Source organism: Chaetura pelagica, unplaced genomic scaffold (assembly GCF_000747805.2).
Source record: "Chaetura pelagica isolate M959 unplaced genomic scaffold, ChaPel_1.0 scaffold121, whole genome shotgun sequence".
Classification (NCBI taxonomy): Eukaryota; Metazoa; Chordata; class Aves; order Apodiformes; family Apodidae; genus Chaetura; species Chaetura pelagica.
Genome location: NW_009954546.1, coordinates 82,190 through 106,401, shown reverse-complemented (window position 1 = coordinate 106,401; position 24,212 = coordinate 82,190). Strand labels below are relative to the sequence as shown.

The following is a 24,212-nucleotide window of genomic DNA, read 5'->3' as shown; positions in this document are numbered from 1 at the left end:
AGATGGAAGACAATACCCAGAGGGTGACAGTAAACAGTTCTTCCTCAGACTGGTAGCTGGTCACAAGTGGGGTCCCCCAGAGGTTGATATTAGACCCAATGCTGTTTAAGTGATCTGGATGTTGGGATCAAGAGCACCCTGAAGAATTTTGCTGATGACACCAAGATGAGTGGAGAAGTTGACACTCCAGAAGGGAGGGCAACCCTCCAGGATGACCTGGACAGACTGGAGGAGTGGGCTAGCAGGAGCCTTATGAAGTAAACTGGGGAGAAGTGTAAGGTCTTTCACCTGGGAACACATAGCCCAGGAGTGCAGTTCAGACTGGGATCCACCTGGCTGGAGAGCAGCTCTGTGGAAAGGGATCTGAGGGTCTGGGTGGATAACAGGCTCACCATGAGTGCACAATGTACTGCAGGGCAAAGAAACCATCAGGATGCTGGGCTGCATCAACAAGGACATCACCAGCAGAGATCAGGAAGTTATCATCCCACTCTACTTGGCACTTGTCAGACCACACCTGGAGTATTGCCTTCAGTTCTGGTCCCTGCTCTACAAAAAGGATGTGGACAGTCTGGAGAAGGTGCAGAGAAGGGCCACAAGGATGATCAGAGGACTGGAGGACCTGCTGTATGAAGAGAGTCTGAGAAAACTGGGTTTGTTCAGCCTGGAGAAAAGAAGGCTTAGGGGAGACCTTATTACCATGTCCAGTACTTAAAGAGAGGCTACCAAAAGATGGAGACTCTCTATTTACAAGGAGTCGCATGGAGAAGACAAGGGGTCATGGGCACAAGTTGCTTCTGGGGAGATTCTGATTGGACATAAGAGGTAAATTTTTCAGTGTGAGGACAGTCAAACATTGGAATAGTGTCCCAAGGGAAGTGGCAGATTCCCTCTCATTGGACAGTTTTAAGTCTCAGCTTGACAGGGTGCTGAGCCTGCTATAAACTAGAGTAGTACCTACAAAGGTTGGACCAGATGATCCTTGAGGTCACTTCCAACCTGGCATTCCATGATTGTATCATTCTATGAATATGCTGATTTCTAGAGCTTTCCTTGTAGCGATTTCTGTTATGACCTCAAAGTCTTAGGATTTCTCCGTGGACACTTAGTATATATGGCACATTTCATCAGAGTAAGTCTTTGCTCCAAAATCTTACAAGAGTTCCTTTTCCACTGCCCCTTTTGCTATACTCAGTAGTGCACTGCGTGCTCCCTCAGATGGAGCTTCACTGAATGATGGCAAAGATGTTTTACTTTGCCTTGGTTTTGCCACTGAACTTTTTGTGAATGACTTTGGGCTCATCAATCTGTGTGCAGAAGTCTGTAAGACTGACACCACATTGACATTTCTGCATGTTGGGACCTGACTTTGGTCACTCCTGTGTTAAAATTGGGCAAGTCTGGTGTAATCCCAAATTGCTAATTTTTCAAGTGCTCTCTGTGTTTCACTTCTTATGTTTAAATATCAAGGCTCATGAAATGGGAGGTGCCAACAGTGTTAAGAGCTGGTCTTTGTAGCATAGTCATGCAGATTCCAGACCTGTTCTCCATTTCCTCTTCTCCAAGTACTCACAAAACAGGTTTCTAGTTTGTAGAGGAAGGAACTGAGCTGTGCTGGAGCACAAGGTTTCCTTGCACAGCCCTTGGAGACACTGTGCCTGGAGTCTGCAAGAGTCTTGCCCTGAAATTCCCAGCAGCCTGAGCACGTTGGAAATCCATAACCATAATGAGGGAAGTAGCTGATTTTTTTTTTCAACCTCAAAAAATTTTTCTCTGAGTAGCCCTGATAATGGGTAAGAAAAATTATACTGAAAACCACTTTCCTTCTGTTTATTAACACTGAGTTGTTTTACAGTTCTTACATGCTGTTGTCTTAATTTGCTTGTTTCCACAGGCTATGTTTGATGCTGTTTACAGCAATAAAGAGAATATTACATTTGATCTAGAGTTCTGTCTTAATTCACAGGATGAGATGCGAACAGAAGCTCGTCGAAAAAATCTCCTCATTCTAATTTTGCATTATTTAATGGAGGAAGGGTATGTTTTTAAAATAATAGTGCTCTACATTTGTGCGTTTGTGTGTGTCTGACCTCCCATGTGTCCTTCTGTCCTCTTTTGGGTGGATAGACAGCATGGCCCTTTGGTTTGATGTGAGAAAGGTAAACTACTGTTACATATCTTGGCTGTTTACTTTGCTGAATTGTTTCAGTTTCTGGAACAAAAATATCCTATATAATTTTAAAACACTGCAGAGCAATCAGCAAAGGGTTTTGAAATAGAGTTTATGCTTTTATAATGAACAGAGTTGTGGACAGGTTAAAAATATCATACTCTTACTGATGCTATTGTTTGCTTTTTCTCTCAAAAATCAGAGTAAGATGGTAACTCTGGTTTTGATCTTTGTTGCTTTTTAAATTACCAGGTATGTCGATGCTGCAAATGCTTTGGAACAAGAGACAAGATTAAGTTTACGTGGCTTTGAAGTTTGTGACAATGTTGACCTTGAGACGATTTTGATGGAATATGAAAGCTATTACTTTGTGAAATTTCAAAAGTATCCTAAAATTACCAAAAAGGTCATGGACACAGGTATGTGGCTGTGCTCCAAAAAGGAAGCTTTTGTTTCCAAAGCCTAAATTGTGTATTTACCTGATATGCTCACTGCCCTTCTCGTATATGTCAGCATTTAATGTCTGAAATCACTTACAGAGGTGTAGTTCTAGCACATAGGACCTAAGAATTGAGAGATGGAGCTTTAAGACTTTCTGCTCTTCCTTCTCTCTTTATACAGAGGAAAGAGAGTGATATTTTTCTCCCTTTAAAAAAAATGCCTTGATATTGGGCAATGCCATTCAAGCAGAAAGTGTTGTGTCATGGATATAATCACTTTCTTCTCCTGAGAAGAGAATACTAAGTCTGTTCTATTTTCGTTTTAATTTTACATTAAAATAAACCACTTAAATGAAATATTATATACTATCTCATCCAAGCTAGTGCTTAGAAGTTTATCACCAGTAGTTTCATTAACCATTTGTTTTGCATAGTTTTGTATACTAGAAGTAAATAGATTTATTTGTTCCAAAGGACTTAAAGTCTGAGGTACAAATGAATGATACAGAATGAGGCAAATCAGAACACAAATGTTTTGTTATGACTCTTGAGAGCCTGAATGGTTTTGTACTTGAGCACAAAATGTAACTTCTAGAAACAATAAGAACAACTGTTTAAGAGTCAGTTATGAAGAGCTTGGAGAGTGCAGGAAACATCAACATCTCTGCCTGTTCTGTAAGAAAAATATAATCATTAGAGCAGGGGATGATTAGCCAGGGAATGTCTCTGAGCAGTTGTCATCATTTCATATGATTGCCAGCAACTTTGAAATCACTGGTAAATGAAACATTATATAAATATAATAAAATCACTTGTATAGGTGAAATGATTTTGAAAGATACTAAAGCTACAAGTCATAATGACATTCACAGTGATGCAGAAGATCATTACTGGCTGGAAGCAAACATTATCTGCATGAAAAATGGGTTTATGACTAGAACTTATTGATTGGTGTTAGAACAAAGAGGAGCAGCCTTGCAGGACAAAACCAAAGGAATTTCTTAGGAGTCAAGAAGGAAAATGTATTACAAAGCATTTGTCACATCATACTCAAACTGTGTGGCAACCAAGACTTGATCCATGATCCAAGTGAACAAGCAGTTTCCAAATAGCCATTCTGAGATACTTAGAAGCTCTCAGTACCCATTTTTGGGTCAGTAAAGCTACTCAAACCTGGAGCACTCTTCAGTTCTGGGCTTGGGTAAGGGCAACCAGGCTGGCAGGGTTGTGTCATCATTTTTCCATAAAGCATAAGCAGCCTCCTTCCTGCTTGTGTCTCTCTTGAGAAGCTCCAGCCTGGTAGTTTCCCACCTGTCTTAGATTGTGCCATTGGTCTGATAAAAGAATCAGAGAATCACAGAAGCATTCAGGTTGGAAAAGCCCCTTGGGATCACCAAGTCCAACTATCATCCCTACTCTGCAAAGTTCTCCCCTAAACCATCTCCACCAACAGTACATCCAAATGACCCTTAAACACATCCAGGGGTGGTGACTCCACCACCTCCCTGTGCAGCCTGTTCCAGTGTCTGACCACTCTTCCTGTGAAGAAATTGTTCCTAATGTCCAATCTAAACCTGCCCTGTTGCAGCTTGAAGCCCTTCCCTCTTGTTCTGTCACCCTAATTACCAGTGAGATGAGACCAGCACCAACCTCTCTACAATGACCTTCAGGTAGTTGAAGAGACTGATGAGGTCTCCCCTCAGCCTCCTGTTTCTCAAACTAAACATTCCCAGCTCCTTCAAGTGTTCTTCATCAGATTGATTCTCTAGGCCCTTCACCAGCTTTGTTGCCCTCCTCTGCACTCACTCCAGCACCTTGAGATCTCTCTTGAATTGAGGAGCCCCAAACTGGAAACAACGCTCCAGGTGTGGACTCACCAGTGCTGAGCACAGGAGGACAATCACCTCTCTATCTCTGCTGGTCACACTATTTCTCATACAAGTCAAGATGCCATTGGCTTTCTTGGCCTCCTGGGCCAGCTGAATTTGACTCCATTGAGCACCATTCTTTGGGCCTGACTGTCCAACCAGTGCTTGATCCAACAGGTCATGTTCTCATCCAAGCCATGAAAAGCCAGATTTTTTATGAGACTTCTATGGGGAACCCATAGAACTCATGTGCAAGAGAACACTGGTAGGAGATGTATTTTGGAACATTTAGATGCATTTCAATGGGCCAAGGCCAATTGTGTGAGGTTCACCAAGGCCAAGTGCTGGGTCCTGCCCTTGGGTCACACCAACCCCAGGCAACGCTCCAGGCTTGGGGAAGAGAGGCTGGAAAGTGCCCAGAGGAAAAGGACCTGGGGTGTTGGTTGAGAGCAGCTGAACATGAGCCAGTGTGTGCCCAGGTGGCCCAGAAGGCACCAGCATCCTGGCTTGTGTCAGCACTGGTGTGTCCAGCAAGAGCAAGGCAGGGCTGGTCCCCCTGTGCTGGGCCCTGGGGAGGGGGCACCTGGAATCCTGGGGTCAGGTCTGGGCCCCTCAGGACAAGAAGGAGATGGAGGGGCTGGATCGTGTCCAGAGAAGGGCAAGGGAGCTGGGGCAGGGTCTGGAGCACAAGGGTGAGGAGGAGCAGCTGAGGGAGCTGGGGGTGTCCAGGCTGGAGCAAAGGAGGCTGAGGGGAGACCTTCTGGCTCTGCAGCTGCCTGAGAGGAGGTTGGAGCCAGGGGGGTCGGGCTCTGCTCCCCAGGAACAAGGGATGGGACAAGAGGAGATGGGCTGCAGTGGTGCCAGGGGAGGCTGAGCTGGGATGTTGGGCAGCATTTCTTTCTGGCCAGGGTTGTCAGGCCCTGGCCCAGGCTGCCCAGGGCAGGGCTGGAGTCCCCATCCCTGGAGGGGGTTCCAAGCCGTGTAGATGTGGTGCTGAGGGACATGGGGCAGGGGTGGCCTTGGCAGGGCTGGGGGAGTGGTTGGGCTGGATGGTCCTAAAGGTCTTTTCCATCCAAAACAATTGTGTTGTTCTGTGCTTATATGATTCAGGCCCTTGGTTTTATGAGATCACATCTGGGCTTTGTGAGCTTGACATTTTCTGAAAAAAGCTTTTTTGACAGATACTTTTTCAAATTATGTAAGTCCAAAACCTAAGTTTTTGTATATAAGTCCAAAAACACAGTTTGATTACCACCATTGCAATGTGACATTTATGATGTCTTGGTAAGTTGAGCATGATAAAATTACTGTGATGAAGAAGGGAAATTCATATTTCCCAGTTCAGCAATGAAAAAGTTATTAGCATTAAATAATCTTCCTGTGTTATATTAAATTAGTTCATTGCGTTTAATGTAATTTCTGGTAGTGACCATTTTACTGTGAAAGTGATAGTGGTTTTAAAATGTAAGCAAGGAAACCAAAGACTGAATGAAGCTAAAATTTAACAAGCCTGAAACCAAACTGGTCTCTCCAGTTTCAATTTGTTTTCACAAGTTTTTTGCAGGCTTGTATTTCCTGTATTCTCTTCCTGTTTATGCATTGTTATTTCCAAGGTTATTAATGTATGCTCAAAAATATTATATTTTGGAGGGGGAGCAAAATATCAAGTGGCCCTTTTAATATTTAGTTTCCATTTTAATATTAATTTTTGCCACAGCAGAAAATAAACAGCTGAGAACTGGAGGAAGACCAAGAAGGTATGAAAAACTGGGGAGGGGGTGTGTGTTTCTGGCTAGACAATTTATTGCTATAAAAGCAATATGCTGTGTGGTTAAAATGATGTTGTGATCCCAAAGCTGAAGCTTAGAATCAAGTTGCTGGCTGCATGGTGAATTTTTCTGTATGGATTAGAGGAAAATAAAGGCTTATTTCACAAATGGAGATGCAGGCAATTTACAAAGTTTCTGTAGTGTGGCTCAAGTAGTGGTGTGTTTGAAATCAGTAAGCATTGAATTTGCTGGGAGACCCCACCTGGAGCACTATGTCCAGTTCTGGAGTCCACAGCACAGGAAGGACATGGAGCTACAGAAGAGAGTCCAGAGGAGGCCACAGAGATGCTGGGAGGGCTGGAGCAGCTCTGCTCTGGAGCCAGGCTGGGAGAGTTGGGGTGTTCAGCCTGGAGAAGAGAAGGCTCCAGGGAGACCTTAGAGCAGCTTCCAGTGCCTGAAGGGGCTCCAGGAAAGCTGGGGAGGAGCTTTTTATAAGGGTAAGGAGTTATGGGATGAGGGATAATGGTTTTAAACTGAAAGAGGCGAGACCCTGGCCCAGGTTGCCCATAGAAGCTGTGGCTGCCCCATCCCTGGCAGTGTTGAAGGGCAGATTGGATGGGGCTTGGAGCAACCTGGTCTGGAGGTAGGTATCCCTGACCATGCAGGGGGGTTGGAACTTTGAAGTCCCTTCCAACCCAAACCACTCTATGATTCTGTGATTCTATACTTATATTATTGAAATTGATGCCTTAGCTTCAGTGGGAGTAAAGTTACCTCCAGACTGCTTTATTTGAAAACTCTGCCTTTTCATCTTTTGGTATTTTGAAGGGAAAAAAGAAAAAAAGTTGTGAATGCTTTTGAAGATACATTTTTTTTTAATACTAGGGCAGCAAGCTCTTCTCAGAATCTCCCAAGGCTCAAACATCAGACAGTGCAACGACCATTGTCAAAAACTTCACCTGGGAGCAAAACAGAATTAAAATTATCCACCAAGGAGAGCCTCAAACAGGTTTAAACATGTTTTATCTTAGCATTTTTACAGGTGTGGGTTTACTGTGAGAGACTTTAGACAGCAAGAGAGTATGAGATTTTACTAATTATGTAATGTAAAGATTAGTAAGGCAAGACTTAAGGAGAATATGCTCTCTGGCTGGGAGTTGGGGATCAAGTCACAGGCAAAAATTAGAGGAGTCAAATAGTCCAGCCTATGCTGAAAGCAACCAGTTTTCCCATGAACACCAGTAAATTCACCCAGTAGTGCCAGAAAGCAAGACACATCACCCCAAACAGAAAGTCTTGTGTTAGTTGTGTCTTCACAGGGCATAAGGTGTTAGAGATGGAGGCAGTAATTTGGCTCTGTGGTTTTCCATGTTGTGTTTTCCATTAAATTTCCTTTCTCTTTCCTCTTTCTTAAGAGAGATTTAGGTGAGACATTAGGAGGAAATTCTTTGCTGTGAGGGTGGTGAGAGCCTGGCCCAGGTTGCCCAGAGAAGCTGTGGCTGCCCCATCCCTGGCAGTGTTGAAGGGCAGGTTGGATGGGGCTTGGAGCAGCCTGGGCTGGTGGGAGGTGTCCAGGGGGTTGGAACTGGATGAGCTTTAAGGTCCCTTCCAACCCCAACCATTCCATGATTCTGTGAACTTCCATGATACAGCTCACGTGGGTGTGGGTAAAGAGGTGGGAAGATAATCCTAACTGGATATGTGCAGCTCATCTACTTGGCAACAAACCTGTTGTAAAACTGATTTCTTTCTGTAGAACAATGACAGTGCAGGTTCTCTGGAGGAGTATGACTTTGGCTTAACAATCTCAGCAGTCAACAGAACTGCAGGAGACAGCGCTCATCCAAGAAGGGTTGGTGGAAAGCTAGTGTGTGATTTATGATAGAAATGTGCCTGTAGAAAAAAACACATGAAAGTTTTTCACAAATATCATATAAGTGTGACCTTTTTCTGTCTATTTTGATATAAAATGTTCTTGTATAATTAGCTGAAGGGTCAGTTTTATGGGAGTCAGTTTCTTCTCCCTCCTAACCAGTGATAGAATGAGAGGAAATGGGCTCAAGTTGCACAAGGGGAAGTTCAGATTGGACATTAGGAAAAGTTTCTTTACTGGAAGAGTGGTCAGGCACTGGAACAGGCTATCCAGGGAAGTGGTGGAGTCACCATTCCTGGAGCTGTTCAAAAAACTTGTGGATGCAGCACTTCAGGGCATGGCTTAGTTGGCATGGTGGTGTTTGGTTGATGGTTGGACTTGAGGATCTTAGAGGTCTTTTCCAACCTTAATGATTCTCTGGTTTGGGTGGTAATTCTTTCCTTAGGAGGCTCTGCTTCCATTAAATACTAATTCAAATAATGTCAAGAAGGAAAAAATATTTCTGTTTTTAAAAGCCAGTGGTAATACCTACAATTGAAGATAAATTTCAAATTCCTGAATGAGATGAGAAGAGGCTCTGCAGTTAACTTGTTGCCATGACTGAGGAGTTGTTTATTCTTTTCCCATTGCTACCACAGATTCTGTGGTCAGATTTTGTAGTATTTAGGACTGCATGTGCAGAAAGAATATCCATTGCTGTAATGGCAAGCAAAATTTGGCCCAATGCAGATTTAACAGAAGAGCTACCATCCTGGTAACACATTATTTCCTCCTTTAGGAGGCGATAAGATTATTCACAACTTTATTTCCTCCATTTAGGGCCAAATAATTGACTTCCATGAGATGATTCAGGATGCTGTCAAAGGATCATCATATGGAATAGCTCTGAACAGCCTTAACTGTGACCCAGATCCTTCAGTAAGTGTTTTGTTTATACTTCTGTCCAATGAACACCAGTTTTGTATAACAAGGAGCAAAATAAAATAGCATAACAATGTTGTCTCCACGTGCTAAAGAGGGCTTAGATTTCTGGGTGGTGTATTTATTTCTCATGTGGACAATTTGTGAACAGTTCTTTGCTCTTTGAACAAGACAATAAATGCAAATAATACCTTAGGATTCACAAAACAAAGTACTTGCAGAAACCTACAGAACATCTGAGGGCAAAATTCTGCTTCCTTTGGATTCAGTAGGTTATTTAGTGTTCACCTCAGCTGAGACAAGATAAGTTTAGATGGTTGAGATAGAAAATTTACAGCAATCACTCCTTGACATAAGCCACAGTGTCTAGGACAGCACATCCAGCTTCCTCAGTGCCCCTCCACCCACTGCTACACTGGAAGAGACCTTCAGAACAGAGTATGGGCACAGAGGTGAGCCATGTTTCCAGTTCTCACTCCTCTTAATCTGTGTAGGGCATGTGTAGGACCACGTGTGCAACAAGAGAGCTGCTGGCTTTCCTGTTAATTCAGGATTAGATTCTGTCAGGGGAAAAGACGAGTTACTGCAAATGTGGCTTACATCAAAATCTGTGTGATTATCCCCATTTCTACAGCTTTAAACATTGATGTTATTACAATGTAATTTTTTGAAACTATTTTTGAAACTATTCCATAGTTCATCTGCTTAAAAATAATTTAACTCTGACAAGAACTTCTGTTTGTCCTTTTTAGGAACGACTGCTGAAACCCCTTAGTGCTTTTATTGGCATGACTGGTGAGATGAGAGAACTTGCAACAGTTGTAAGCAAAGTAAGATCAGAGCTCCATTTATGTTATGTAGAGATCTTACTTGTCTTTGTCACCTGAGAACACTGTTTGTTTCTTGTTGCTACCACTGATGGTGTTTATTCTTGCATGTGCAAGTTGTTTTTCTTATCATGCAGCTCCCAGCAAATAATTTCTTTACATGTAATGATGTTTCTTTCTGATACACAATGGGAGAAAGTAACTAAGGCTATTCATTTCTAGTGGGAAACACATAATCTAATCATGCTGTACCCATGAGACTTGTAGCTTTTCCCTTTGTTCTTCTTGCTACAGAAAATGTGCAATACTTCTCTGGAAAAAAAAAAACCACAAGGGGGGATTTATGGATGTATTCAGTGTGGCACTATTACAGCAATATCCTGAGTTTATCCACCAGATACCATGTGCCAAAATCATCATACACTGATACTCCCACATTCTTTTCTTGCTTGGTGCAGTTGACAGATGCTGTTACTCACTGGAGGCTCTTGCCCTCCCCTCATCCCAACACAGGACTGCAGGAGCAGCAGCAGTAACACACCATATCCCAGGGCAGACTGGGAATTCTTCCCGGATGGGCACTTTGGCACCTGGGAAGAATCCCAACATTGGCACCATCTTTTCATTTCACTCATGGGTCGAGGTGCAACCTATCAAACAAGCCCTGGGCTATGAAGCAGGTAAATGCATTGCATGCATCACCTCCCAAATCCCAGAAAGCTTCATAGGATCACTATATTTTATAGTGTTGTGACTCTTTCTGGGTATAAGCATCAGAAATGGTATCAGCTCTTGCTCCCACATACTTAAAATCAGTTGTTTAAAAAAGCCTGGAAGACTTTTGCTGACTGATTTTCATAGCCCAAATTCTTGGCCTGCAAGTTTTGCATTTGCAGTTTAGTACAACTGAAGTCTAGGAGATTTCCAACCCTAAAGGAAGAACATCCTCATTATCATTTCCATTCTTGTCTGGTTTTTAATTTATGGTGAACCTTTAAAATAGTGTTTTCTTGCTGCTACTTCAGCAAAAGCAGTGGGGTCCCTTTAGCCTTTGTTATGATACGTTTCTTTAAATGGTGCTGGTGTGTTTCTAGTTGCTATGGTAATCAACACTGTGTAAGTCAGTAAAAATAAATAGCATGTGGTATCTGTTTCACAACACAATCTACTTTAATTTGGAAACACGGAAGTCTCTACTTAGTATCGTAAACCTGATTTATCCTAATTTGCTGTTAATAGAAAGGGAAAGTGTAATTTACTCTATATAAATAATTGCTCTAACTGTAGTAAGTCAAATTTTCCCCTCACACCCAAACAAATACTTTTTCTTCAGTCTCTGGGGACTGCCTGTCCTTATTGGAGAGCAGAATTTAACCCAAGGATTTGTACTGAGAATATGATACTTTCTGCAGAACAGTTACTTTCTGGGATGCGACACCACCAACTGTCACCAAGGCAAATGGAAAGATTCAGACAGTATTTGGGAAGCTTGATGGATGAAATGAAATTAATTTAGTGAGTGCTTCAGGGCATAGACTAATTACAGAGTTTCTTGCAGTATATAAAATCTTTCATAGTATGGAGTAAATAGGAATTTTTCACTGTTACTTATAAGTAATAATAAAAGTAATAGGCACAGCCATAAAGTTACTGAGCATCAAGTTTAAAACCAATGAAAGTATTTTCACTTTTCGTATGGTTAAGCTGTAGAACTCATTACTATAGAATAAGTATGTTCAAAAAAGAGGTAAGAGAAATGCACTGGAAAATGACTGCCAAAGGGTGTTGGAACTCGAAGACTAAGACATAATTTTAATTATCAGGCTGCTTTGGTTGCAGGTTTTCAGAAGGTGGATGTAAATATGAGCCAACACAGAATCACAGAATTGTTCTGGTTGGAAAAGCCCTTTACGATCATCAATTCCAACAATAACCCAACTCTACCAAATCCAATGCTTAAACCATGTTCCTCAGCACCACATCTGCAAGTCTCTTCAACACTTTCAAGCGTGGAGATTCAGCCACCTGCCTGGAAAGCCCATTCCAGTGTTTACTTACCCTTTTCAGTGAAGATTTTTTTTTCTAATATCCAATCTCAACCTCCCCTGGAACAACTGGAGCCCATTTCCTCCTGTCCTATTACTTGTTCCTTGAGAACAGAGCCCGACCCTCCTGGCTCCAACCTCCTTTCTAGTTGCAGAGATCAAACACATTGCTCCTATGGCTTATACATTTTTTTAGAATAGGATAGAATAGAAATTTCAGTTGGAAGGGACCTACAATGATCATCTAGTCCATCTGCCTGACCAGTTCAGGGCTGGCCGAAAGTTAGAGCCTGTTGTTAAGGGCATTGTCCAAATGCCTCTTAAAACACTGTCAGGCTCAGGGCATTGACTGCCTCTCTAGGAAGCCTGTTTCAGTGTTTGGCCACCTTTCACCTTCTTTGGTCATCACCAAAACATCCAGTAGCTCTCCATGTTGTAGCTGGCTACTAAATCCATCCCACAGAGAGCAGATAAGCGGGAAGCAGATGTGCTCAGCATATACACTTGGCAGTGCACCTGCTCCGGGCAAAACTGAGGGCATTCTAAAGAATTTCTATAGACACTTCTGTAGATGTGTTTTCCTTGTATGGTTTCCTCTTATGAGGAAAGGAAGCAGGTGGGGAGAAACAAGAGTTTGTATCGCTCAGTGGCACCGTTACTTTTTAACTGAGCTGATTTGCTTTGCCAGAGGTGGTTATCCTGGTGCAGAAGAAGTTTTGCTAATGGAATGCCATGTGTGTTGCAGGACATTTATCTCCATAATCCCAACGTGAAGTGGGATGATATCATTGGACTGGATGCAGCTAAAAGGCTAGTCAAGGAAGCAGTGGTTTATCCCATAAGGGTAAGGAGCTAAACATGTTTCAGAAAACAAGCCCTGGGCTTGTTAGCATTTTCCTTGTCATTACAGCAGTGTTTTGGAGTTCTTACTGCTTCAGGACTTTTGTAGGCAGTCCATATTAGAACTGGTGTGGTTTCTCTTCCATCTGGCAATGGCAGATGCATTCTTCTCTAGGAAAATGGTCTTTCAATATTGAAATTGTAAGCATTGGGTCCTGTTCTTTGGTACTTACAGTAATGTAAGAGGTGCTGGACTTGGCCTGTGTTAACACAATGGAAAATTACTTCTGGAAGACCACATCCAACCAAAAATTCACTTAAAACAGATTTCAAATGCTAACTACAGTATTTTTCTCAGTACTCAGATCATATATATTACATTGTTTTGTATGGGCTTTTTATTCCTCTCTCTTCAAATTTCTTAGGTTTCCTGAATGCGTTAGGAGCAGTGGGGTAGGGATTAGAGTCCCTTGCATTTTGTTATAGGTGATACATTTTTAATCTCTGAATTATTGTATTTTGTTTTCCTCAGTACCCCCAGCTGTTTACAGGCATTCTGTCTCCTTGGAAAGGATTATTGCTGTATGGACCACCAGGTATGAAGAGCTTTATACCATATCCATTTTTTTATCAGTTCTGCTTTTGTCCTACAGTTAAGTCAGTAATTAGATCAAATGTGTTGGTAAAAAACAGGTTCTGGAAGGTGAAATGAAAGGAGACGATTGTGGGTGATCAAACCTGACCAGCTGCCTTTCTCACAAGCCTTGGCTGCTTCTACACTTGAATATTTAAAAAAAAATCATACTTGCTCTAAGGATTCAGAGGAGAGACCTCATGTTATGCCTCTGCTTTTACTCAGCTTGGGCTATCTTAATGAAGTTTGGCTTGGCCTGATCTTACAAAATGTGAATAAATCTGACATGGACTCACCTTCTGAATGAAAATGTCATAAAATGGAAGACTGGTTTGGATTGGAAGGGATGTTAAGACCATCTAGATCCAGCCCCCCTGCATGGGCAGGGGCACCTTTTGCTAGACTAGGTTGCTCTAAGCCCCATCCAACCTGCCCTTCAACCCTGCCAGGGATGGGGCAGCCACAGCTTCTCTGGGCAACCTGGGCCAGGCTCTCACTTCTCTCAGAAATAATTTATTCTGAATATCTAATGTAAATCTCTCCTCTTGCAGTTTGAAACCAGTTCAAAACCAAAAGTGGACTCTCTCCAGAAGCTCCATGTCCTTCTTGTGTTGGGGACCCCAGCACTGGACCTGGACACAGTACTGCAATAAAGATTTTCTTTCTTTCTTTCTTTCTTTCTTTCTTTCTTTCTTTCTTTCTTTCTTTCTTTCTTTCTTTCTTTCTTTCTTTCTTTCTTTCTTTCTTTCTTTCTTTCTTTCTTTCTTTCTTTCTTTCTTTCTTTCTTTCTTTCTTTCTTTCTTTCTTTCTTTCTTTCTTTCTTTCTTTCTTTCTTTCTTTCTTTCTTTCTTTCTTTCTTTCTTTCTTTCTTTCTTTCTTTCTTTCTCTCTCTCTCTCTTTCTCTCTTTCTCTCTTTCTCTCTTTCTCTCTTTCTCTCTTTCTCTCTTTCTCTCTTTCTCTCTTTCTCTCTTTCTCTCTTTCTCTTTCTCTCTTTCTCTCTTTCTTTCTCTCTTTCTTTCTCTCTCTTTCTCTCTCTCTCTCTCTCTCTCTCTTTCTTCTACATTTTGGAAATGGGGTGGAAGCTTTGCCCACTGCTGTTCTAGCTGGTGTTGTCCTTGTCAGCACAGCTTCACTGCTCCCTCTGCTCTGCTTTGACACCAGCACAACCACCATGGGTGAGGCTGGGAAAGGACAAAGGGCACTGCCTGAGTCAGGCTGCAAAAGCTATCACTGCACTACATTCCATCTGTTCCTGTGCCTATTTAGATGCCCCATTCCTGGAAACATTCCAGGTTATGTGGGATGGGGCTCTGAGCAACCTGGTCTAGTTGCAGATGGCCTTGAAAGATCCCTCTCCATCCAAACCATTCAGGGATTCTATGATTTTTTCTGGTTTAGTGGATCTAAAGAGGGGAATTATTCAAACATCTGCACATAATTTCTTTAGAGAGTGAATTTCTTCAATGCTGTTTTTTGTAGGTACTGGGAAAACTTTGCTTGCTAAGGCTGTTGCCACAGAATGCAACACAACCTTTTTCAACATATCAGCATCAACCATTGTCAGCAAGTGGAGGGGTGATTCAGAAAAACTTGTCCGGGTAAGAATTACTATTTTATTCATTATAAGTTAATTATGTATATCTATATTTATAATAAAATTATGGAGTTTAATACAGTCCTGGAAAGTCAGTGTTCCTGAGATACTCAGAATATTTCCTGTCTTGGACAAAGCATGTGACTCTGTTCATATCCAGTTCTTAAAATGGGAATAACAGCTCTGCTGCAGAAGCCTCACAGTGGATTCTTGCTGTGGAATTTTAATTCTGTTAGATGAAGCAGATTCCTGAAGGCAGCAAAGATTTCTGACTCACTTAATAAGAGACAGGCCAACAGAGTTCCTAATATAACACTGTTTGCTTAGTGACCCCTTCAAAGTGCTTCACGTCCTTTCTGCAAGGATTTGCTCTTGGGTTCCCTACAAAATGCTATTTGGATTCCCAAATTCCCTACTATTCTTAGTCTTCAGGGCACAGAATTGGCAAAGAATTCCCTTGTCACAAAGATCTTACAGTCAAATGCAGATGTCATGTTGTTGGAAGGAAAATAGTTTGATGGTAAGTAGATAGACATATTTTTACATCTTGACAAGCAAGCAGCAAGCATAGAATCATAGAATCCCAGGCTGGTTTGGGTTGGAAAGGACCTTCAAGATCATCCAGCTCCAAACCCCTTGCATGGGCAGGGACACCTCCCACCAGCCCAGGTTGCTCCAAGCCCCATCCAACCTGCCCTTCAACACTGCCAGGGATGGGGCAGCCACAGCTTCCCTGGGCAGCCTGGGCCAGGCTCTCACCACCCTCACACCAAAGAATTTCCTCCTAATGTCCAACCTAAATCTCCCCTCTGCCAGGTTTAAACCATTCCCCCTTGTCCTCTCCCTCCCTTATCCTGTTTTCCTCACTTCTCAGCTGCATTGGTGTGATTTTCTATTTTAGATTTGTAGTAAAATTATAGACTGGTCATGAGCTACTTGTGACTCTGGGCGAATAATTTTAACCCTGTGTTTCATATCCAAAGGGTAGAAAAGAATATCTCTCTGTTGAAATTTGGGGGGTTTAAAGTGCTCAGATTAAAAAAGAAAGCTGGATTAACATATGTTGTTAGTGATACTTATTTTTAAAGTCAAAGAGCACTTCACTGGAGAAGAACAACAATATGTTCTTATTGCTAAAATAAGTCTCCCCACCTTCACAGAAAAACAGATGAGGCATCTTTCTCATAAAGGGCAGACCCAGATTTTTTCTGGTGTCAGATTAATGCTGCATTTTTTAATCTGGATTGTTCAAGCAGTTTATGTTTGGAAAAACAAAATAACTTCTTGATTCTCACCAAGAGAATCAGTCCATTTTCTTTCATTGTGGGTCAGCTGACTTTTAGGTGGTGTTGTTTTTTCTCAAATCCTTATTTAAAAAACCCTACAAATGCAGCAACAACAAAAGAGGGATGTTTAATCTCTGATACGAATTTAGGAGTTCCCAGCATCCTCTGATGGATCATTTTCTTCTATCCCATTATTCTCAGGGTACTCTAATAGGATTTACCCAGAAAGATTTACATATAAAGACATGATTACAAGGCTTGGTTCTTTCTATCTCCTTTACAAGCCTTTCAGAATTTCAGAGGATTCAGGGACCCTCAGCCTATCCCAGAGCTTTTTTTCCCAGCAGATATCCCTTTTTGCCCTACAAGTTTGGAGTGTGGGTGCTGTTATTTATGTGCCTTTTTGTGTTAGTTTATCTTTTCTTTCGCATTTATTCTTCTCTCTAAAACAGGTTTTATTCGAGCTTGCCCGGTACCATGCTCCTTCCACCATTTTCTTGGGTGCGCTGGAGTCAGTGATGAGTCAAAGAGGCACTGCTCCTAGGTAACTGCTGACACCACTTGCTATGGCTTTAGGAAAATATTTATCCCTCCCCTTTTTATTCCACCTTTTTAACAGTGGGTGCGTGTTCAGGTGCTGACCAATGTTCAAACCTCCATTGTACCTGTTAGGAACAAATCTTGGCTAAACTGAAGCCTCAAGCCACTCCATAAACGTGAACATGAATGTTTTAAGACTTACAGATTTTATTGATGTGATAGTTGCTCTGAGTGGTAATTGTAACATTCAAAACTTTTTATTCAGTTGGGTTGTTTGGGTTTGGTTTTTTTTTGTTCTCTTGTCAACTTTAGGAGCCTGGCAGTTTTTAATTGTCCAAACATCATCTCCAAAAGCTGGGGGTATTTAAAGAGTGAGGTGAAGCTCACTCACAGTAGACATCATAGAATTCCAGACTGGTTTGGATTGAAAGGGACCTTCAAGATCATCCAGTCCCAACCTCCCTGCACGGGCAGGGGCACCTCCCACCAGCCCAGGCTGCTCCAAGCCCCATCCAACCTGCCCTTCAACACTGCCAGGGATGGGGAAGCCACAGCTTCTCTGGGCAACCTGGGCCAGGCTCTCACCAGCCTCACAGCAAATTAATTTATTCCTCATATCTCATCTAAATGAGATTTTGAGCTTGAAACCATTTCCCTTGTCCTATTCATCCCTGCCCTTAGAAAAGATCAGTAGAGAAGCACGTTTGAAAGGTTGTGGGAAGATCAGCAAGGGACTGTGGGTCCAGCAAGGCCATGAATGAGAAGGAGGGATGTTCAAGAGTGTATCACCAGTGTTGCTGCACTTTAAAATAAGGGATTTCAAGTGGAAAAAAAGTCGGGGAAGGGGAAACGACAGATTTGTTAGAGAGGTGAGTAAGAAGCAGCTGATTTTGTGCCATTATGCACAGGTTTAGGCAAAGCAGGGTAAGATGGAGTTTACCTAGAAGAATGGCTTTTTCATTAATGGGATAGATTTTGGTGGCATTGTCAGAACTTCCAGATGCAGGTATGGGATGTTACTACTTTCATCCATGGTGTAGACAGACACACCTACTAGGTTAGGGATGAGGAAGAAGGAGGAGAAATATAAACATATTATCATAACCACTAGGGACTCATTACAGTGGATTTTATGTACTGTAAATTATGCACTCACAAAGGTGTGTAAATAGATGATGACATATCATAAAGCTACAATCTGTAATAACTGTCACTTCATAGCTGTAAATGATGGCCCAAATTTTACCTGCATATATATATTTTAAAAGCTCTCATTAACATCCCTGGATTATGCGTTTTAATAAGGATTTTAATCTAAGGTCATGTAATTAATTTTACATATCCTTAGTAAATACTAACATAGCACCCATGAAATAAGCCTAAACTGCTTCTCTCACCATCTGAAGGCCTGAGCTTTTCTTTTGGATTCAGTCCTAGAGTTGCCAAGAATTCCACATCTGGAACCAAGAGTTCAAACTGGTTTCAGACAAAATTGGTTGCCTGGATCAGGGCCAGGTTTCTTAGCACTTTGTTTAATTTCCCCTCCTCATTTTTTTATTTTTTTTTTAGGAAGGATTCTTTCTGGGTGGTCTCTTTCCCATTTTTCACTTTGTTTCCAGACAGCATATTTTTCTGTTTGGTTTTTGATTGAAGCACAGGCTGGATGAGTGGTCCTGTGCAAACCTCATGAAGTTCAACAAGGTCAGGTGCAAGGTCCTACACCTGGGTCAGGGCAATCCTAGGCACAAATACAGGTTGAGTGGAGAATGAACCAGGAGCAGCCCTGAGGAGCAGGCCCTGGGGGTGCTGGGTGCTGAGAAGCTCCCCATGAGCCCTGGAGCCCAGAACCCACCCGTGTCCTGGACTGCATCCCCAGCAGCGTGGCCAGCAGGGCCAGGGAGGGGATTGTCCCCTCTGCTCTGCTCTGCTGAGACCCCCCTGCAGGGCTGGGGTCCCCAGCACAGGAAGAACATGGAGCTACTGAAGAGAGTCCAGAGGAGGCCCCGGAGATGCTGGGAGGGCTGGAGCAGCTCTGCTCTGGAGCCAGGCTGGGAGAGTTGGGGTGTTCAGCCTGGAGAAGAGAAGGCTCCAGGGAGACCTTAGAGCACCTTCCAGTGCCTGAAGAGGCTCCAGGAAAGCTGGGGAGGGGCTTGGGACAAGGGCAGGGAGTGAGAGGACAAGGGGGAATGGATTAAAACTGGAAGAAAGGAGATTGAGGTGAGACATGAGGAGGAAATTCTTTGGTGTGAGGGTGGTGAGAGCCTGGCCCAGGTTGCCCAGGGAAGCTGTGGCTGCCCCATCCCTGGCAGTGTTGAAGGGCAGGTTGGATGGAGCTTGGAGCAGCCTGGGCTGGTGGGAGGTGTCCCTGCCTGTGCAGGAGAGTTGGGACTAGATGATCTTGAAGGTCCTTTCCAATCCAAACCAGTCTGTGAAGTCTGTGGTTCTCTGATATTGCAAAACCCTGAGTTCAGCAGTAGGTGTATGTTTGTGTGGCCACTTAACATGGACTCACAGAGAGATGCCAGTGGTTGCTCTGACTAGGCAGGTTTGTTAATTATTTGAAAGCAACTATCACATTATAAAACTTCTCTGATACAGATCCTCCAATCACAGCCTTAGCTGTTTGCCAGTTCACTTGTACATTGTGCAGAGATGAAAGTGAAGAAAAAAAGAAAGAAATACTTTATTTGGCTTCAGTGATAGTTTATTCTCCTCACTTTAATGCACTGAAAAGAGTCCATTTAAGTAATTATGAGAGTGCTTGATTTGAATGCTTAGATGTTAGCAAAATGGAAACATAATCATGCTTGGAACTGGGGCAAAGCTGTGAGAAGGGCTCAGTTGCTGTGAATGACACAGTATAAATAAAGATGATCATTTTAATGCACTGAGCAAATAATATCTCTCTAAATCTTGGTAGTGGTGAACATGAAGGAAGTCGACGGATGAAGACAGAACTGCTGGTGCAGATGGATGGCTTGGCCAGATCTGATGATCTTGTGTTTGTTTTAGCAGCTTCCAATCTGCCATGGTAAGAGATCCAGAGAGTACATTTTGAATACGTTTGCATGAGCTTCTAAGCACAGATAAAAGATTTGATTGAGACCTTTGCAGAAAAAGCTTTGATACTTGGTTAAAGCATTTAAAGATTAATTTGGAGCTTTCACTTGTAAACTCTGCAGTTCTTGCTATTTGTGCCACATGAGAATAATCCGTAATAAATAATCCATAATAAAGTCAACATACGCTGGTCCTACCAGCTGCTAATATTTAAAATGGAGTATTTGACTTTATAGGCAAGTTATTTATTATGTTTAAGCTAAGAAGGGTTTCAGCCTGGAACTGTAAGGTGCTTAAAACATCTAGTGCTTAGAAAGATACTCCATAAATAGGAATGTTGGATTTTAGTGGTATCAAATGTGACTTTTAAAAGTTGAGGGAGAAAATTCTTCAGATTCCTCAATGTAATTTAGAATAGAAGAATTAGTGGTTTAAGATTGGTACTACAGCACATCCTCATGTTGATCCTCCAAACGGGCAGGACATGTACGGAGAAGAAGATAGACAGGAGAAGATGAGGTAGAAGAGGTAACATTTGTAGTCTAACAACTGTGGATGCCTGGGGAGTCAAGCAGAAAATTGCCAGGTCATGTGCTGTCCTTAAATCATCACCATTATAGAATCTCAGACTGGTTTGGGTTGGAATGGAGCTTAAAGATCCTCCAGTTCCAACCCCCCTGCATGGGCAGGGACACCTCCCACCAGCCCAGGTCGCTCCAAGCCCCATCCAACCTGCCCTTCAACACTGCCAGGGATGGGGCAGCCACAGCTTCCCTGGGCAGCCTGGGCCAGGCTCTCACCACCCTCACACCAAAGAATCTGTTTCCAATATCTCATCTCAATCTCCCCTCTTTTAGCTTGAAACTGTGCCCCCTTGTTCCATCCTTCCCTGCCCTTGTCCCAAGCCCCTCCCCAGCTTTCCTGGAGCCCCTTCAGGCACTGGAACGTGCTCTAAGGTCTCCCTGGAGCCTTGTCTTCTCCAGGCTGAACACCCCAACTCTCCCAGCCTGGCTCCAGAGCAGAGCTGCTCCAGCCCTCTCAGCATCTCCGGAGCCTCCTCTGGACTCTCTCCAACAGCTCCATGTCCTTGTGTTGGGGACCCAGTACTTCAGGTGAGGTCTCAGAAGAGCTGAGTAAAGGAGAATAAACTCCCTTGACCTGCTGGCCACACTTCTTTTCATGCAGAATGCAGTGGGCTTTGAAGAAGGTTGAGTGTTTTGCAGATTTTGTTTTGGATTGTTTTGCAATTCTGATGTGCTAATTGCTTCCTTGAAACTGTGACACAGCTGTTAAAAGGTAGATCGAGAATGACCAAGATTTCTGTTTTGGAGAAACTGTTTCCACATGAACCTGGTGATCTGTGGTGGCACAAGGGTGGAAGCTGAGCTGTTGTGAGAAGCAAGTTTCAGTTTTGAAAGTTTTAGACCTGAGAGCTTAGAATTTCCTTTTGGACTTTCTCAACATCACAGAATCACAGAATGGTGGTGGTTGGAAGGGACCTCTGGAGATCATCTAGTCCAACTCCCCTGCTACACTAGGATCCCCTAGAGCAGATCCCACAGGAACACGTCCAGGTGGGTTTGGAATGTCTCCAGAGAAGGAGACTCCACAGCCTCCCTGGGCAGCCTGTCCCAGGGCTCTGTCACCCTCAGAGCAAAGAAGTATTTTTTCGTATTCAGGTTAAACCTCTAGTTTGTGTCCATTGCCCCTTGTTCTGTCACTGGACACCACTGAGAACAGTTTGGCCCCATCCTCCTGACAACCTTTTTCTCAAGGGCAGGTTGGATTTTGCCCTCTCAACAAGTGTAATGACTAGGTTGTCTGGCAGAAATGTGCCAACCAGAGAGAATATGCTCTAAAATGTGGCTGAGGGTGTCCTCAGAAAGGTGTTCCAGGGGGTTGGAAAGCTAGTGAAAATCATGGGCATCTTACACCCTCATTGAGGCTCACAGCCTCCAGGAACTTGGCTTGCAGAGAGGTTGGTGGGGTTTGAACCCCCCTCTAAGATCTCAGCTATGTTCCAAGGTTATTTTAATGTGCATTAGGGGACATTCAGTCCTACTGGAAGACCCAGATTTGAGCTGCACAGATATATATATAGATAGATATGCATACATTGGAGAACCAACTTTGAAAATTCCTTGGACTACAGTCTGAGGTTGTGGCTTCACAAGCTTTGGTATTTAGCTGGATTTCAAGAGATTTGCTGAACTTGGATATTTATTGATAATAAAATAAAAAAATAAATCAGTACAAAGCTGCTTTTAGATGAGTGAAAAGAAGCCTAAACAAAGCTCTTTACCCTGCCCTAAGCTCCACTACAGATACTGATCATTGTCCTGGGCTTGCTGCCCAACCCTCTTCCTGAGACTCCTCACCCAGGCACTTTCTGTTGCCAAACTGCATGTTGAAATAATTCAACCTAATTCAAGAAAATAAAGACCTTGTTAGACAAGAAGTAAAATAACCCTCAACCACGTAGTGGATGTTCCCTAATGTATTAGTGCATTTCACTAGGCTTCCTGATGGTTCCTTCTCTCTCCCTCTTGCTTTGGGGTGGGTGGAGCTTCGGTGCAGGCTGAGAAACTCTTTCCTTCTGCCCAAGCCCTGTTGGGAGCTGTGAGCCCATAGCCAAGATGAGTTCCAGGTGAGCTGCAAAATCCAAGTCATGTCTGGGATGATCCTGTAGAGAGCCCTTTCCTTCCCTCTCAGCAGTGCACAGTGTGTACAGTGGAGGAGGGTGAGGAAGGACAGTATGCGGAAGGTCTAAGAGGAGCAGGAGAAGGGGAGGTGTTCAGCCTGGAGCAGAGGAGGCTGAGGGGAGACCTTCTGGCTCTGCAGCTGCCTGAGAGGAGGTTGGAGCCAGGGGGGTCGGGCTCTGCTCCCCAGGAACAAGGGATGGGGCAAGAGGAAATGGCCTCAAGTTTTGCCAGGGGAGGTTGAGATTGGAGAACATAGAGCTCCTGGAGTGAATCCAGAGGAGACCCCGGAGATGCTGGGAGGGCTGGAGCAGCTCTGCTCTGGAGCCAGGCTGGGAGAGTTGGGGTGTTCAGCCTGGAGAAGAGAAGGCTCCAGGGAGACCTTAGAGCACCTTCCAGTGCCTGAAGGGGCTCCAGGGAAGCTGGGGAGGGGCTTTTTATAAGGGTAAGGAGTGATGGGATGAGGGATAGTGGTTTTAAACTGAAAGAGGCAAGACCCTGCCCCAGGTTGCCCAGAGAAACTGTGGCTGCCCCATCCCTGGCAGTGTTGAAGAGCAGGTTGGATGGGGCTGAAAAACTGCTTTTGGAAGGAGAGCAGTGAATAACATGGTTCTTTGTACCAGGTTGGAGAGGTGTTGCCCTGAATGTTGGATGGCATCTTAAACAGTCTAAAAATATCAATAACCATATCAATACAACAACAGCCATCGATTGGCTCATTGTGGTATTTAAATCTAAAGCCTCGATTAGAAGTACTGGAATGGAGCTGAGTGAATTCCTGTGGTCCTCTTGAGTTCCTACTGATCAGGTTTTTCAGTCTTTTCTTTCCTTGTCCTTGGCTCACTGCATGTGAGACAAGCTCTCCCAAATCAAGAGGTTCTCCACTGGGAGAGGGACACTTCTGCTCCTGCTGAGAGCCAGGCATGCTGAGGTCTGAGGAAAACCTAAGCAGGCACCTAGATGGTGGTTTGAGAGCCCATTTTTGGTTTTCTTTATCATGTGCTATACCGGTAGAATCACAGAGTGTCAGGGGTTGGAAGGGACCTCTGAAGATCATCAAGTCCAACCCTCCTGTCAGAGCAGGGCAAAAAAAAACTTGAGGCAGGTCACTCAGAAAGGCATCCAGACAGGTCTGGAAAGTCTCCAGAGAAGGAGCCTCCACAACCTCTCTGGGCAGCCTGTCCCAGGGCTCTGTCACCCTCACAGCAAAGAAGTTGCTCCTCATCTTGAGCTGGAACTTCCTGTGTTGTCACTTGGGGCCGTTTCCCCTCGTCCTGTCCCAGGCACCACTGAACACAGACTGGCCCATTCTTGACACCCACCCTGCAGGTATTGAGAGACATTCATCAGGTCCCCTCTCAGCCTTCTCTTCTCCTCACTAAACAGCCCCAGGTCTCTCAGCCTTTCCTCATCAGACAGATGTTCCAGTCCCCTCATCATCCTTGTAGCCTCCCTTGGACTCTGCCCAGCAAATCCCTGTCCCTCTGGAACTGGGGAGCCCAGAACTGGACACAACACTCCAGATGTGGCCTCCCCAGGGCAGAGTAGAGGGGGAGGAGAACCTGCCTTGACCTGCTGGACACACTCTTCTTAATTCACCCCAATATACCATTGGCCTTCTTGGCCACAAGGGCACATTGCTGTCC

At 43.6% G+C, this 24,212-nt stretch overlaps 1 protein-coding gene across 2 annotated transcripts in view; it reads left to right on the top strand.

Moving 5' to 3' along the window:
• Nucleotides 1–1,972: 1,972 nt before the first annotated feature.
• Nucleotides 1,973–24,212, top strand: part of KATNAL2 (katanin p60 subunit A-like 2) — a 26,262-nt gene continuing 4,022 nt past the window's right edge. The window contains exons 1-12 of one of the 2 annotated variants that reach the window (XM_010005020.1): nucleotides 1,973–2,037; nucleotides 2,423–2,589; nucleotides 6,199–6,235; nucleotides 7,133–7,256; nucleotides 8,004–8,099; nucleotides 8,940–9,038; nucleotides 9,794–9,871; nucleotides 12,659–12,757; nucleotides 13,286–13,349; nucleotides 14,867–14,985; nucleotides 16,720–16,811; nucleotides 19,728–19,838. In XM_010005020.1, the coding sequence (XP_010003322.1) occupies nucleotides 1,973–2,037; nucleotides 2,423–2,589; nucleotides 6,199–6,235; nucleotides 7,133–7,256; nucleotides 8,004–8,099; nucleotides 8,940–9,038; nucleotides 9,794–9,871; nucleotides 12,659–12,757; nucleotides 13,286–13,349; nucleotides 14,867–14,985; nucleotides 16,720–16,811; nucleotides 19,728–19,838 (1,151 nt within the window). Of the gene's footprint in view, nucleotides 2,038–2,422; nucleotides 2,590–6,195; nucleotides 6,236–7,132; nucleotides 7,257–8,003; nucleotides 8,100–8,939; nucleotides 9,039–9,793; nucleotides 9,872–12,658; nucleotides 12,758–13,285; nucleotides 13,350–14,866; nucleotides 14,986–16,719; nucleotides 16,812–19,727; nucleotides 19,839–24,212 lie in introns of both variants that reach the window. The other variant, XM_010005019.1, reaches the window with a different exon arrangement.